The sequence below is a fragment of the Agrilus planipennis genome, unplaced genomic scaffold (assembly GCF_000699045.2).
Source record: "Agrilus planipennis isolate EAB-ADULT unplaced genomic scaffold, Apla_2.0 scaffold145, whole genome shotgun sequence".
Lineage (NCBI taxonomy): Eukaryota > Metazoa > Arthropoda > Insecta > Coleoptera > Buprestidae > Agrilus > Agrilus planipennis.
Window position 1 is genome coordinate 141129 of NW_020440372.1, and position 12889 is coordinate 154017.

At 37.1% G+C, this 12889-nt stretch overlaps 1 protein-coding gene across 1 annotated transcript in view; it reads left to right on the top strand.

Annotated features, from left to right (window-relative positions):
• Positions 1-12889, top strand: part of LOC108736987 (hydroxyacid oxidase 1) — a 42474-nt gene that overhangs the window by 7841 nt on the left and 21744 nt on the right. The window contains exon 3 of the mRNA XM_018469622.1: positions 60-180. Coding sequence (XP_018325124.1) covers positions 60-180 — 121 coding nt within the window. The remainder of the gene's footprint in view (positions 1-59; positions 181-12889) is intronic.

Below are 12889 nucleotides of genomic sequence, written 5' to 3' on the forward strand. Positions count from 1 at the left end.
TATTATTATTATTATAAATATTATAAAATGTTAATTTATTTGTATTGTAATTTTTGTAGCCGCTGAGTTTCATGATGTAGTTTTCACTTTAAGTACGATTAGTACAAGCAGTATAGAAGAAGTTGCAAAGACTGCTCCGAATGCTGTAAAATGGTTTCAACTATACATTTATAATGATAGGTGAGTTCTTCTAACGATAAGTCTAACATTTTCATACATAGCACAATATGTTCATAAAATTAAATGTAATTATGCCTGCTGTAAACAATGACAATTTGTACGTATTATATCTTCTGATCTTGAATGGTTTCGCCGTTAATTTGGTGAAAATCCATAATCAAGGAAACATATAACATAAAAACATATTTTCACAAAACTTGCTTCATTCAGTATGTGGCATACGTTTCACCACACCATAATTTCTTGAGACATGATTAATTAGTACCTATACTAACGTAAATCTTTACTGGAATTTACATCTAAAAATAATCTATAATTGAGGGGAGGTCTAAAACAAATTAAAGAGAAGCATGAGCAATGAAAGAAGAAAACAGGCAATAATTAGAAGAGAACAATTAAATACTAATATCCGAGAATTCGAAGAGAAACGAATATGGAAAAATTTAGAACGAGTTCAAGGAGAAAATAAAATCATGAAGGAAAGGTTAAGGATGATGAATAAAAAAGCAGAGGCCAAATTGAAGAATTTTTAAAGATTAGATGAGTACAATAAAGATAAGTTTTAAAACATCAAGGAGAGAAAGGTAAAGATTAGTAGAAAATGTAAAGAAACTAGGAAATAGAAAATAATATAACATCAAATAAGATATATAGAAAAAAAAAACAATTAAAATAAGTATAAAAAAATAAATAAAGAATTGATAATAACTGATAATACGTAGAAGAAGCAGAAACAGTAATAAGAACATAATTATAACTAGTTTGGACATTCAAGATTGAGAAACCCTAGCGAAATGGTTCCAGAAGAAAATAAAACCTTTTAATTTATTTTTATTTAATTATTCCATTTTCTTGCCCTTGGCATTTGACGCACTGACGTTGTCCTTGTTTTCTATTTCCTTTTGCTGTAGGATTACGAAAAACGACTGACTTTAACCTAATCGATGCTTTTATCTCGCCTCTACGAATAAGAATTTATCATTTGACTTTAATAGATTAGTTAACGGACGTGTTAGGAATGAATAAATTTTTTTAAGAAACCGGTAAGACCTGAGAATCTTTGAACACACCCTATTGGGCTGGGTTTCGGAAATTTCGCCAACGCTTTGTTGTACAATCGGATTGTTTTATGGTTGCCTCTTCAGTAAAACAGCCTAAACACTCGACTTTTTCTTACATAAACTGGCATTTTTTCCAATTTATAATAAAACCATGACTACTTGCAACTTTTAAGACTTCTCTTAACGCGATCAAATTGTCCATATAAATTAAAACGGTTTTATTAGTAATGAGCTCTTTAAAAACGGCATTTCACCTTCAAAAATTCAAACTACATGTTAGGAGCAACAAATGATGTATATTTCCTACTGTCTTCGTCTAACGATACGTGAAAGAATCCAATCATTATCTAACTAACAAATCTAATTGGTCTGTAGTCACCCTGTGTGGTCGTAGTAAGGTGTGACTAGCAAAGGTTGTGGTTCTGAGAAGAACCGATTATAATATCGTTGGACACATTATCTGCATCAGTGATGATTCCAAGGGTTGACACTTTATCAGCATCCGAATGATAATGAGCCTGGTGTTAGACTAATTTTATTCAATTCTTTACAAGCTATTTATACAAAAATTATTTACATTAGTTTAATGGCAATAGTTAGTTCAGCAGTTTACATATGTGTGTGTAAATGTCTATGACCTAGTTAGCCGCACTGTACCGCGATTTTACTAAGTCGGCAGNATCTTCGTAGGCCTAAGTTGAGCGACAGAATAATAGTACCATAGGTCGGTATGTTGGTGCCGTTTGCTGCTTGCAGCGTGAATGTAGATTTCTGACGTGGCCCAGGTATTAGTGACTTGGGATACACGCAAATATCTGCACCGGTGTCGACCAGAAATTTTTGGTTTGTTGCTCTGTCCGTTACAAATAGGCGACGTTGCGTTGTGCGGACCTCACTTGTCGCCATTAGTGAGTTCCCTGTAGGTTTCCCGATGACTTCCTGCACGGAGGAATGCATTTCCGTGCTCTGTCTTGGAATCTGTTGTGGTAGAAACAAAGGTCACTGCTCCTATTGCTGCTGTGGGATCGTCTTTGCGAAGAAGTGCTTCTGGAGTGAGATCGAGATCTTGTCCTCGAACCTCTTGCCATATGTCGTCTTATCTGATGCAGATCCAACTGAAGAGCTTGCACCTTGTTGGTCAGTAGTTGGATGGCATCATATTGGGGGGAATGTGTGGCCGTGGTTGCTATCGTGGTCTGTGATTGCGTTGCTTCCATGATGTAATCGGCTATTTCTGCAACTTCCTCTAACTGCTTGTCCTTCATCGTTGCTGTGACCGTCTGTAGATTTTGCGGAAGGCGACCTGACCAGATCGTGCGTAATAGATTTTCTGGAGTAGAGTTTCCAGCCAGGTTTTGAAGGTGCCGCAGAAATTGGGATGGTTTCCTGTCACCAATTTCTTCCTGTCCCAGTAATTGTTTGGTCCTTAATTCTTGCGAAGTGCCCAATCGACGAATGAGTGCTGCTTTGATAGTAGCATATGGTTCAGTCGCCGGTGGGTTTATTATAATGTCCCGCACTTCGGCTGCGTACTGCGGATCCAAATTTCCCAATACGTACCCGAATCTTGTCGATTCAGATGTGATACCTGAGGCTTCGAAACTTCGTTCCACCATGCAAAACCAGAGTTCGGGGTCGGATGGCACGAAGGGTGGCAGCTTGACGGCGAGACGGTCGATAGAGGAGGCAGGTTGGGCATTTTGTGGGCGAGATATGATTAAACTTCTAAGTTACGGCTGGCCTGGGCGACCTTTTTGTTGATATGTTGATGAAGATGCCGCCGGTATTCACGGTAGGCTGTCCAAAATAGGCTGATTACTTGGAGCGCGATTATAATGTAAAGGAGACAATCGTTGCGTACAAGGGGCGAGGCGGTTGCATTTCCCGCGGCAGATGGAGCAATCACGATCTCTTCTTTGGATGGCGAGGAGCCCATGGGAGAGAGGCCGGTGAGTAGTTATTGTATAATAGGCTGGGGTAATACGCCCAGTAAGGGTGAGTATGTGTTCTCCAACAGATTGAACAACTCACGCAAAAAAACGCTGATGCTGGAGGTACTGGTCCCGGTCAGACGGTTCACCGGATGCTGGACCTGGGGTTGCAATTTGCCGTTGGGCGATCTGGCGCAAGAGGGCACGCTGACGACGACGTTCCTTCCTTCGTTGGCGACAATTGAGATGACTATTTCGGCTGTCGCAGTTCATCTGTTCGTTGTCGGGGTCACCACTGTAGCCACATCTCTCATCACATACGACTACAGAGAGTGGCTACAGGTCTTCAATAAGATACATAATGGTCTTTAATGATTGTTTTATTAAGCTTTATGAAATTTACAAACATACGCCATTTTTTCCTAACAAGGATTGTAGGACTTGCATATTCCGAACAGGAACATCAGCGTCTGGAATATACGGGGATATCATCTTTTACTATGACCTTCATTTTAGTACCTCCTCTTCCGTCTGTTCGCATCCATAACTACTTACGAATTCATGTATTTCTTGACAATGATTCGGTTATTTATTTGATAAATGTCATTATCTTGAGAAAAACCAGAAGGATCGTTTTCAATTTTTATTATTTGAATGTTTTCAGATTTAATATAATTGACTTTGTTCAAAAATCTATGCCTAATAATATTCCGTAGTTAAACATTGAGCTGGAAATAACAAGAAACTTGAGTTCGTAAACTACATCATCTACTATTACGTTAGCTACGAATTCGCCCAGTGTTTGATTACCTGATGACACTCAATACCGTCAAATTTAACGAAGACTTAAACAACTTGAACCTAAACTTCGTATTACGTAAAGTGGCGGCTCAAGCAATAAAACTTTCAAATGATTTAATAAACTTACTTTGTCGAATGACCAAAACGTCTGCAACAAACATGAGGACGATTAAACATTATTTAGTGGCAATTTTACTCTTTAGTGAGTCTGTCTGAGCAGCCGAGATTCGAAATGTTAATCTTTGCACAAGTGGTTAACAGAATACAAGACGTGTTCATATGAAAAACACCCTAATATTGTAATTCCAGGTAGACGCCAACAAGGACGGTCACTACTTGGCAGTTTTATTGTTTGAGCCGCCACTTTACGTGATACGAGGTATATGCTAACATTCTCATTCGTACGAATGAAACTGAGGTCACTGCCTATATCAATCAACGAAATGACCTTAAAGTCCTCTATTACCACATCCTTTAGGCGCTTCTTTATGATTGAGTTCGAAACGCTGTTCGCTTCCTTTGTTGTCTTTGATACTTTTGGATTGTTAAAACAACCAAAAGCTTTGTGACCAAATTCGTTGCACCTGAAGAACCTTTGTTCTTTTTGATCCACAATTAAAACATTTCTTTACTTCAAAATTATCCAACCAATGATTTATGCTGAGCTTATTATTACAGCTAAATGTTTCTAGTGATTCTTCTACTTTATGAAATGTCGGTAAATATTGGTTCTCGGTCTTCTTAGGTCATCTTGTCATCTACCATTCCTCAGAACCTCATCTTCATCGTCGCCGTCATCGTTTCCGTCTTCGGAATCATTTTGATCTGCTTCATTATCTTATTGACTCTCGTTTAAATCTTTGTCTTTATTGTCGTCAGCTTCGGCGTTTTCCATTATTGAGTTGCTCGAAGTCGTTCTCGCAGGGTTGGTTTCGGCCCAATTGTTAAAAGTTATAAGTTTTCTAGCTTCAAACATAATTTTTCAATTTTCGCCTTTTCCGGCATGTCTTTTTACTCTCGTACGTTGTATCGTGATTGTATTATTGATTACGCCATGTACGTTGCGTAACTAAGTTCGCCTGATAAGAATTAGGTATTCAAAAGTGATTACCTATGATGAAGCACTAATGGTTAGCGCTGATGTTCTTGCTGTTATTAAAAGACTGCTGAGTAGTTTATAGTTCCAATAAAGAAAATCCTTTCCGAAATAAATTTATTTTAATAAGTGGTGATTTTCGTCAAACACTTGCCGGTCGTGCACTTGTAGTCAAATCGTTCTTTTAAGTCTAAATTCCACTTTTTAGTAATTTTAATAAGTCTACCTTCGAACTAGTATGAGAGCTAGTGAAAATAATGTGTTCAGGAGTGTACAAACGAAGTATCACGCGAGTGGCATCTCTATCAAAATCTTTTGTTTCTTAAAGAAACTATTATTTCAAAAAAAGCAGACGTTAAAAAGAAACTGAATTTTGAGTGAAACGAATTGATGAATAGGACTCGAACAGCGTGTATCGCTAAAAGCGGAATTATCAGAATATATGAAAATAACAGAAACAGAAAATTTAAGATAAAATAGTATATGCGTACTATGCATCAATCCTATTTGACAATGCATCTGGCATGTCTAGAAAGTATGTATATGAAGCCTAGATGCGGTGGACGTATTTTTGCAGATGTTCCAAAGAATAAAGCTGTTTTGATATTTGCACATTTTATTAGGTTAATAGATTCTTTGTGTGTATGAAAACCACTCAAATAAGAAAATTGAATTGAAATATTTTCGTTTGACAAGAACTTTCTTAAGTCTGTATTAGAGATTACTTTCAGAACTGGAGCCTCTAATTGTTTATCATTATTGGTCCAAAAAATCTAGAAATCCATATAATCAACTAGTTGCATACAGGAAAATTCCTAAAAGGCAGAGAATTCTTAACAAACAAAAATCATCCTAAAATTAGTCAATTTTCCGATCAAATACTCCTTATACTCAAACAATTCATTCCCTCGAATGACAACGTCCATGGTATTCCTGCATATACCTTAAATACATAATTAGCCACCACGAGTGTCGTGAACCTTTTATGCACCATAGTTTTGCTTTTACGGCATAGTTTCATAATGTCAGTAACTAAGTGCAACAAGTTTTTGGGGAGCTTTCCGATTGCTACATAAAAGCGATAGATTCGGTTTTCACTACTTGTCAACCACCTCTGATTGAACAGCAGCTAAGTCTTGACTTAATTATTTAGCAACTTTTGCCACGTATCTGAGGACTGTAGATAAGTTATAGAAAAACAAGTTGTAATTACTATTATTTAACGGCATGAATCAACTCAAAATTAATAAAAAATATCTTTTAATTTTTATCAATATTTATATTACTATTCAAAAAGTAATGACAAATATATAAATTTAATAGTAAGTTGTTTTAGCTCGTCTCCTCCGTTAGAAAACCTAGCGCTAGTTCGCCACATACAGGGTGTCCAATTAATGCGATATCAGACGATATCTCCTTACAGGATAGTATTAGAAAAAAAATTACATACAAAGTTGCTTGATGATTCAAGGTGTATAACCTAAAAACCGTTTTATTGAAAAAATCTGGCTCAACGACCCTTGTCCCCATAATGCCACCCCATACATTAAGTGACCATTTACGTTGATGGTCGAGTGGTATCAGATACCTTGAATTTGCTTCAGCATAATAATGGAAATTGTGTCGGTTCACAAATCCACTTTTATGAAAAGCAACTTCGTCCATGAACAACACATAATTAAGAAAGTCATGTTCTCGTTGAATTTTAGTTAATGTCCAACGGCAAAAATTATGCCGATTAATAAAATCCTCATTAGATAATTCTTGCACTAGTTGTACATGATGCGGATAAAATTTATAGTTTCGAATAATCTCGTTAGCGGTGGATTTTTTTATGTCTAATTGTAGTACAATTTGTCTACATTAAACATGTGGATTTTTTACACGACTTGCATGGCAAGCATTTTATTTTCTTCATCTACTATTGTTTTCTCTCTTTACTTTGATTCATAATTTATGTTGCCGGTTTTATCGCATCTTTCTTTAAGTCTTTTAAATGCCAAACAATTTAGATGGCGTTCCGTATGGGGAAATTTTTGTGCGTAAATTCTACTTGCTAGTAAACAATTTTCATCACTTGAACCTGAATAATAAGTCATTCTTACCAATTCGTCTTTCGAAAAACTCATTTTCAATATAAAAATAGTTTACACGAATCTTGCAGTCTGACGGTGTCAAAGCAGTTCGTTTATTTTAATTCAACTATTATTTCGATGGCCGACTTAGCAAAATTTCTCGAAATGGACATTTTAAAAGAGAAATTTGTTAAAGGTATAAAAAGTCGATAACTACGACAGATAGGTACAGGACATGCTTCATATAAAAGAGAGCTTATTACTTGGCGAACAATTTAAAGTAAAAAAATATGGGGCATTCCATTTGAAAAGAAAATGAGATATAGTTGTTTAAAGTTTCTGCTTTTGCTACAGTATTACAAACACCCTGTATAGTGCTATCAAATTTTCATGGTGGTATAAAGTAACTACAGCTATAAATTTACAATTTGCAAAAGATTTGACAAGTAGGGTTTCAGATATACTAAATACGCTTAATTTTATTGACACGTGAAAACAGCGATATTTTGACAGAATATTAAATATCTCATATGCTTATCAAAAAGTATTCTTAGAGAAATGTAATGAAATATAGGGCGTTCTATTTAAAATAACTTGTGCCTCATACCGCCTTTAATGAGCACCCTGTATATTTAAAAATATTTTTAGATTATCGTCCTAATTGGACATCGTGTATACTTGGTAGTCTTCGCCTTTGAACCTATCAACTGAGACGTTTGTGTGTTTGTCTTCTACAACGATTCTGTCGCATAAATTTGTTAAACGTTGAAGCATTTCAAAAGGACCTTTGTAGGGTAATCCTAATGGTTTTCTTGTATCATCGGATCTGAGAAGAACATGGGTGCATGTTTGCAGTGTCCCGTAGGGTTTGACTTTCTTTATTCATCATCATAAGGTCGTCAGTCCTAAGACTGGTTGGACACCTACCTCCACTCTTTCCTATCCTGCGCTAATCTTCGCATTTCCCTAAAGCTAAAGCAACCCATATCCTTAACTATTTTCGAAGAGTAATCTAATCTAGGTCTACCTCTACCTCTCCTAACCTACGTTTCTGCCTCTAATATGTCTCTGACTAGACCTTCATGCCTGAGAAGATGTCCTACTAAGCTATCTCGCCTATTTTTTATTGACTTCCAAATAGTCTTCTGTCCTCTTACTCTTTCTGATACCTCTTCATTTCTAACCTTCTTTATCCACGGTATCCTCATCATTCGCCTGTAACACCACATTTCGAACGCTTCTAACATTTTCATTTCCGCCGCGCCCACTGTCCATGTTTCGCACTCGTACAACGCTGTGCTCCAAACATACTAATGCCTTTAGAAAAATTTCAAAGTTTCTTCTGTGAAGCATTCACCCTGGAAGTGTTGCGTATGTCACCTCGGCTGCTGATTTTATAAAGTCGTCCTTCAGTGAGAAAAAATGCATGGGGGCTGCAGCTATGTAATTTAGGAAATGCGACTTTAGCAAATGAAGCTGTATATTATACTAGGAAATGCAATATTAAAGTAAATACTGCTTTAAAATGTAACACGAAGAGGTATGCATGAATTGCAGGTGGTGAATAGGAAAAACAACTATAAAGTAACGGACACTAAGCATACTACAACATGACGATCTGGTAAATACGCTGTTGTTTCAAATCTCAACTTCGTACGTACAGCCCACGTATTCGTCTGTAGGTGTTGGAAAATCTCCTGAACGACCATCCTTCATGAGTCCTTTATCGAATAAGCTACTGTTCATTCAGTTGCCTCATAGATGACGGATCTATAAGTCAGGAGGAATAGTGGATGTGTCGGTCCCAGAAAGTTTAGTGTTCGTTGACGACACTTCTGAAATTGGTCTCCAGAGTAGCGTCAAATCTTTCAACCATTCCATCAGCCTGTGGATGTAAGAGCGTAGTCCTCGTTTTAGTAATGCCCATTAGTTCAGTGATGTCCTTGAACAAAGCCGATTCGAAGTTCCTGCCTTTGTCGGAATGCAATTCGAATGGTACTCCATATTGGCTAATCGAGTCATTGGCAACGGTGTGTGCTTCCTGTTTCGGTATCGCATATGCATCGGGCTACTTACTTACTAAAGTAATCCATGGCTAACAAAATGTATTAGCTACCGGACTCCGTCACTAGGAATGGTCCTACCACGTCTGCTGCGGTTTTCTCAAATGACGTTCTTGCATCTACAAGTCTTTGTTTGGCTCTTTGGTTCGCTGAACTATGGGTACGTCAGTATTGGAGCTCCAGATAGTGTAATCTTCAGATGATCAAATGCTTTTTGGTATTCGGGTGTCCATTGGAATGAAATTCCATCTTCGGTAACTCTATGTAGTGGTCGGGTTGTATCGGCAAATCTTCGTACGAAACTTTAATAGTAGCAGTAACTATCCTTCGGTATGGGCGAACTTCGTACGGCATCCGTTTTGTCGGAGTATTTCACTTCTCTTCTAATCAAGATGCATTGGGACTTCAACCTTGCGACAATTTCTTGAAGATTTCAGTCATGTTTCGAAGGTGATCGTCGAAAGTTCTTCCTAGTATGATGATGTGGTCTAGGCGAAACAAACAGATCAATACAGTCAAACTTTGAGATGGTTGTATTACCCCTTATTTATACATGTGTTTTATAAGATTATTGACTTAATCTTGCTTCGCCCAAGGAACTCTTCTAGGTGGTTTTTTGATGGGTCTTGCTATTCCAGTGTTGGTGCGGTATTATGTTAAGTTGATCCTATCAAAGTCTTCATCTAACAAGGCGAAGTCATGTTGAAAACGACCAAAAAGGTCTTTCAATTGTGTAATTTGGTGCTTGTTGAAATTGTTACTTGACCATTTTACTAGTTCTGATAAAGTTGCAGGAAATAACGGCAGTTTCGTCTCGGGTTCTTCTTCCCAGTGATAGTTGTAGATTTCAGCTACTGGTTCAAATACACCCAACTTCTGTGCCTCTGCAGATCTTTTGCTCCAAATCTTCAAATTGGCTTTTCCACTAACCGGTATCGGTGACGTTCCACTTCTTACGAGCTTACGTCCTATTAATAATGCATTTTGCGTCAAGTCTTGATTGTCTGGTTCAACTACCCCCACCTATCCGCCGATGTCGTCGTTTATTCTAACTTTTACAATGCTCTCGGAGTGACTCGATAGTACTCGATTTTCCTGTACGATCACCTTGTAGACAGCAAACTTGGTATTAGGATTTGTCATTACTCTCTCTTCTTCACCGGTGCGCATTGTAGAAGTGCTCAGATTTAAGTCGATTCCATGTTCCTGAAGAAGGTGCAATTCAATGATGACATCATCTACTATGTTGGCCACCAATACCCAGCTGTATAATATTGCATTTCCAATTATAATTTCGACATTGTATTCTCCATGGATCGGTGAAGTCTCCTCGGTAGCTATAGTCAAAATCAATCTTCTAGTCATAGGTCGAATTCGTCATTTCGATACCATATCAGGGCAAGTCATAGTGATGGATGCCCCTGTATAGGGGCCCTGTATCAACACTGTGTTGAATTATAGTCTTCTATAAAGAATGAGTTAGCGCCGTCCAGTCTTTTTCGGGGTCTTGGTGAGGGTGAGCCAACTTTCACCCCATAAAGTTGACTAATCTTAGTTTTCCTACTGCCGTGTTTTGTTTGAGTGGCACTCTCAACTTATGTGCCCTATTTTCCGCAATTTCAGCACTTCGGATGACCACTGTAGTTGTTGCAGTTCAGAAGAAAATGACCAGTCTTACTATATTCCCAACATTAAAGGTTCCGTTGTCCCGTATTTCTAGAAGTCGCTTTCTTAACATCTCTGATGCGCGGCATAACACCTTCTTTTGTAAGTATACTATCACACATAGCACACATCCTTCCCTAGATGCGTAAGCTATTTTTTGTCACATACATGCCGGAAGTTCGAACATTCGTGTCTTTTCCGCTCAGCGGACACATTGTCTAGTTTCGGCCCATTGTGAGTTTTCGTTTAGCCGTAAATTAATTATTTCATAATTTGTAAACACTATGAAACAACTTGTATTTTAATTTATGCATACTACACGCAGGATATGTTGCAGTATATAAAGAAAATCTGTTTTTTTTTCTTATTTATTATTTGGTTTGATAAATCCTTAATGAGAATGAAGTTTAGCTTTAATACTGAACAGAAAACAGAATGTAATCTGTAATCACAGCTCAAGTGCCACCCTTTAAATGTTTTAATTTTTAAATAAAATGTTAGTTATGTGGGTATCTTAGGCTAGCAAAACCATTTGGTTTCTGTGTCCACCATATAAAGATGGTAAACATAAATATATTTCAATAATAATAAAAAATATTACCAACAAAATAGCAAAATTACCCGATTTGTCTTCAAATCACAAAATAAATAAAATAATAAATTATGCACAAATTCAAAAAATACAATAAAAACTTCAACTCAAAAGTAATTACTCAAATTCAAAAGGGTGCACTTGCAATGTTGCGCAAGCTCTCAAGTGAACTAAAACGAAAGTACATATTTGATGAATCCTTTGGATGAAATTCCTCGAACCACAGATGTACCGCCAGTTGAATATTGAGAGCGTTTTCCTTTGGCTCGATTGGTAAAATGTATCAAACTCTGAAAATCAAAAAGGTTGAATCATACACCAATAATTGAGTTGGATCGGAAATCATAAACAAGAACGGTTATATCACACATCTATAATTGAGTTGGATCAGTCACTATAAACAAAAGTCCTCATCAACCAAGAGTCGAAATTTCCAAAATTAGCAACTAAGCGTTGACCAGTGGTTATTATTGTCCGCAGTTTTTGGGTCACAATTTCGTAGCCTAGCAAATAAACTCAAGGAAATTTCACAAAATAAGTATTACTAAACAACCTGAAGTAAAAACCACAAAACTTTTGCAAACTGCATTCAGAAAAAAAATTAAAAAAATTGGGTGTTGACCCATAGGTAATGCAAATATATGCGTGATCTTACGAATAGTCCGGAAGACAATGACATCCCCGCACAGTATTGAGAACAGATTCTCCACTGTAATTAGTACAATAGGAGCATTTTAAACGTTATATGGAGTACTAAGGACGCATCAAGCAAAAACTTTCAATTACATTGAGATGCATGAAAATATGTTACACATGTCTTTCCAGGAGGCTAATAGTTTAATTTGTGTTTTTAAATTCGTCACTTGTTTTTTTCGATTGCACCAATGAACACCTTAGTGCTAAAATTTTCCTTTTTTATACCAGTATGCTGTTGCAAATATTAAAATGGAAAATTGCGATCTACGACCATATATCACGGCGACGGGAAATCGCCGTTTGTATCAATTTGCATAGACTTGCATGAATTGAAACAAAGGCACCGACTAATTTGCCGAATGACGACCGTGTGTTTACCGTCGAAATTTTACTTAGACCGGCAGCCGGTCGGCAGAATACCCAGCACCGGTAGGTGTTTTAAATCGTATTTAAACTTATGTGAAATAATTTATTCCGGTTTTTCTGCCGCACGGCGAAAAAGTCAGTCGGCGGATTCGCCGTCCATGTGCATGGGGCTTAAAAAAAGTCTCAAGCCGTGTGTAAAAATCATGAGAAAGTCACATAACTTCCACGTGCTGCATAAAAAATTGTTCGATCTTCCCAGCGGTAACGCGCTTTTCCACAAAGGAAAAACCGTTACAAAGTTTATGTTAATGAGTTATTGCATGCTTACCTTACGTTTAATCGACAAAATTTTAAAGGTTTTAT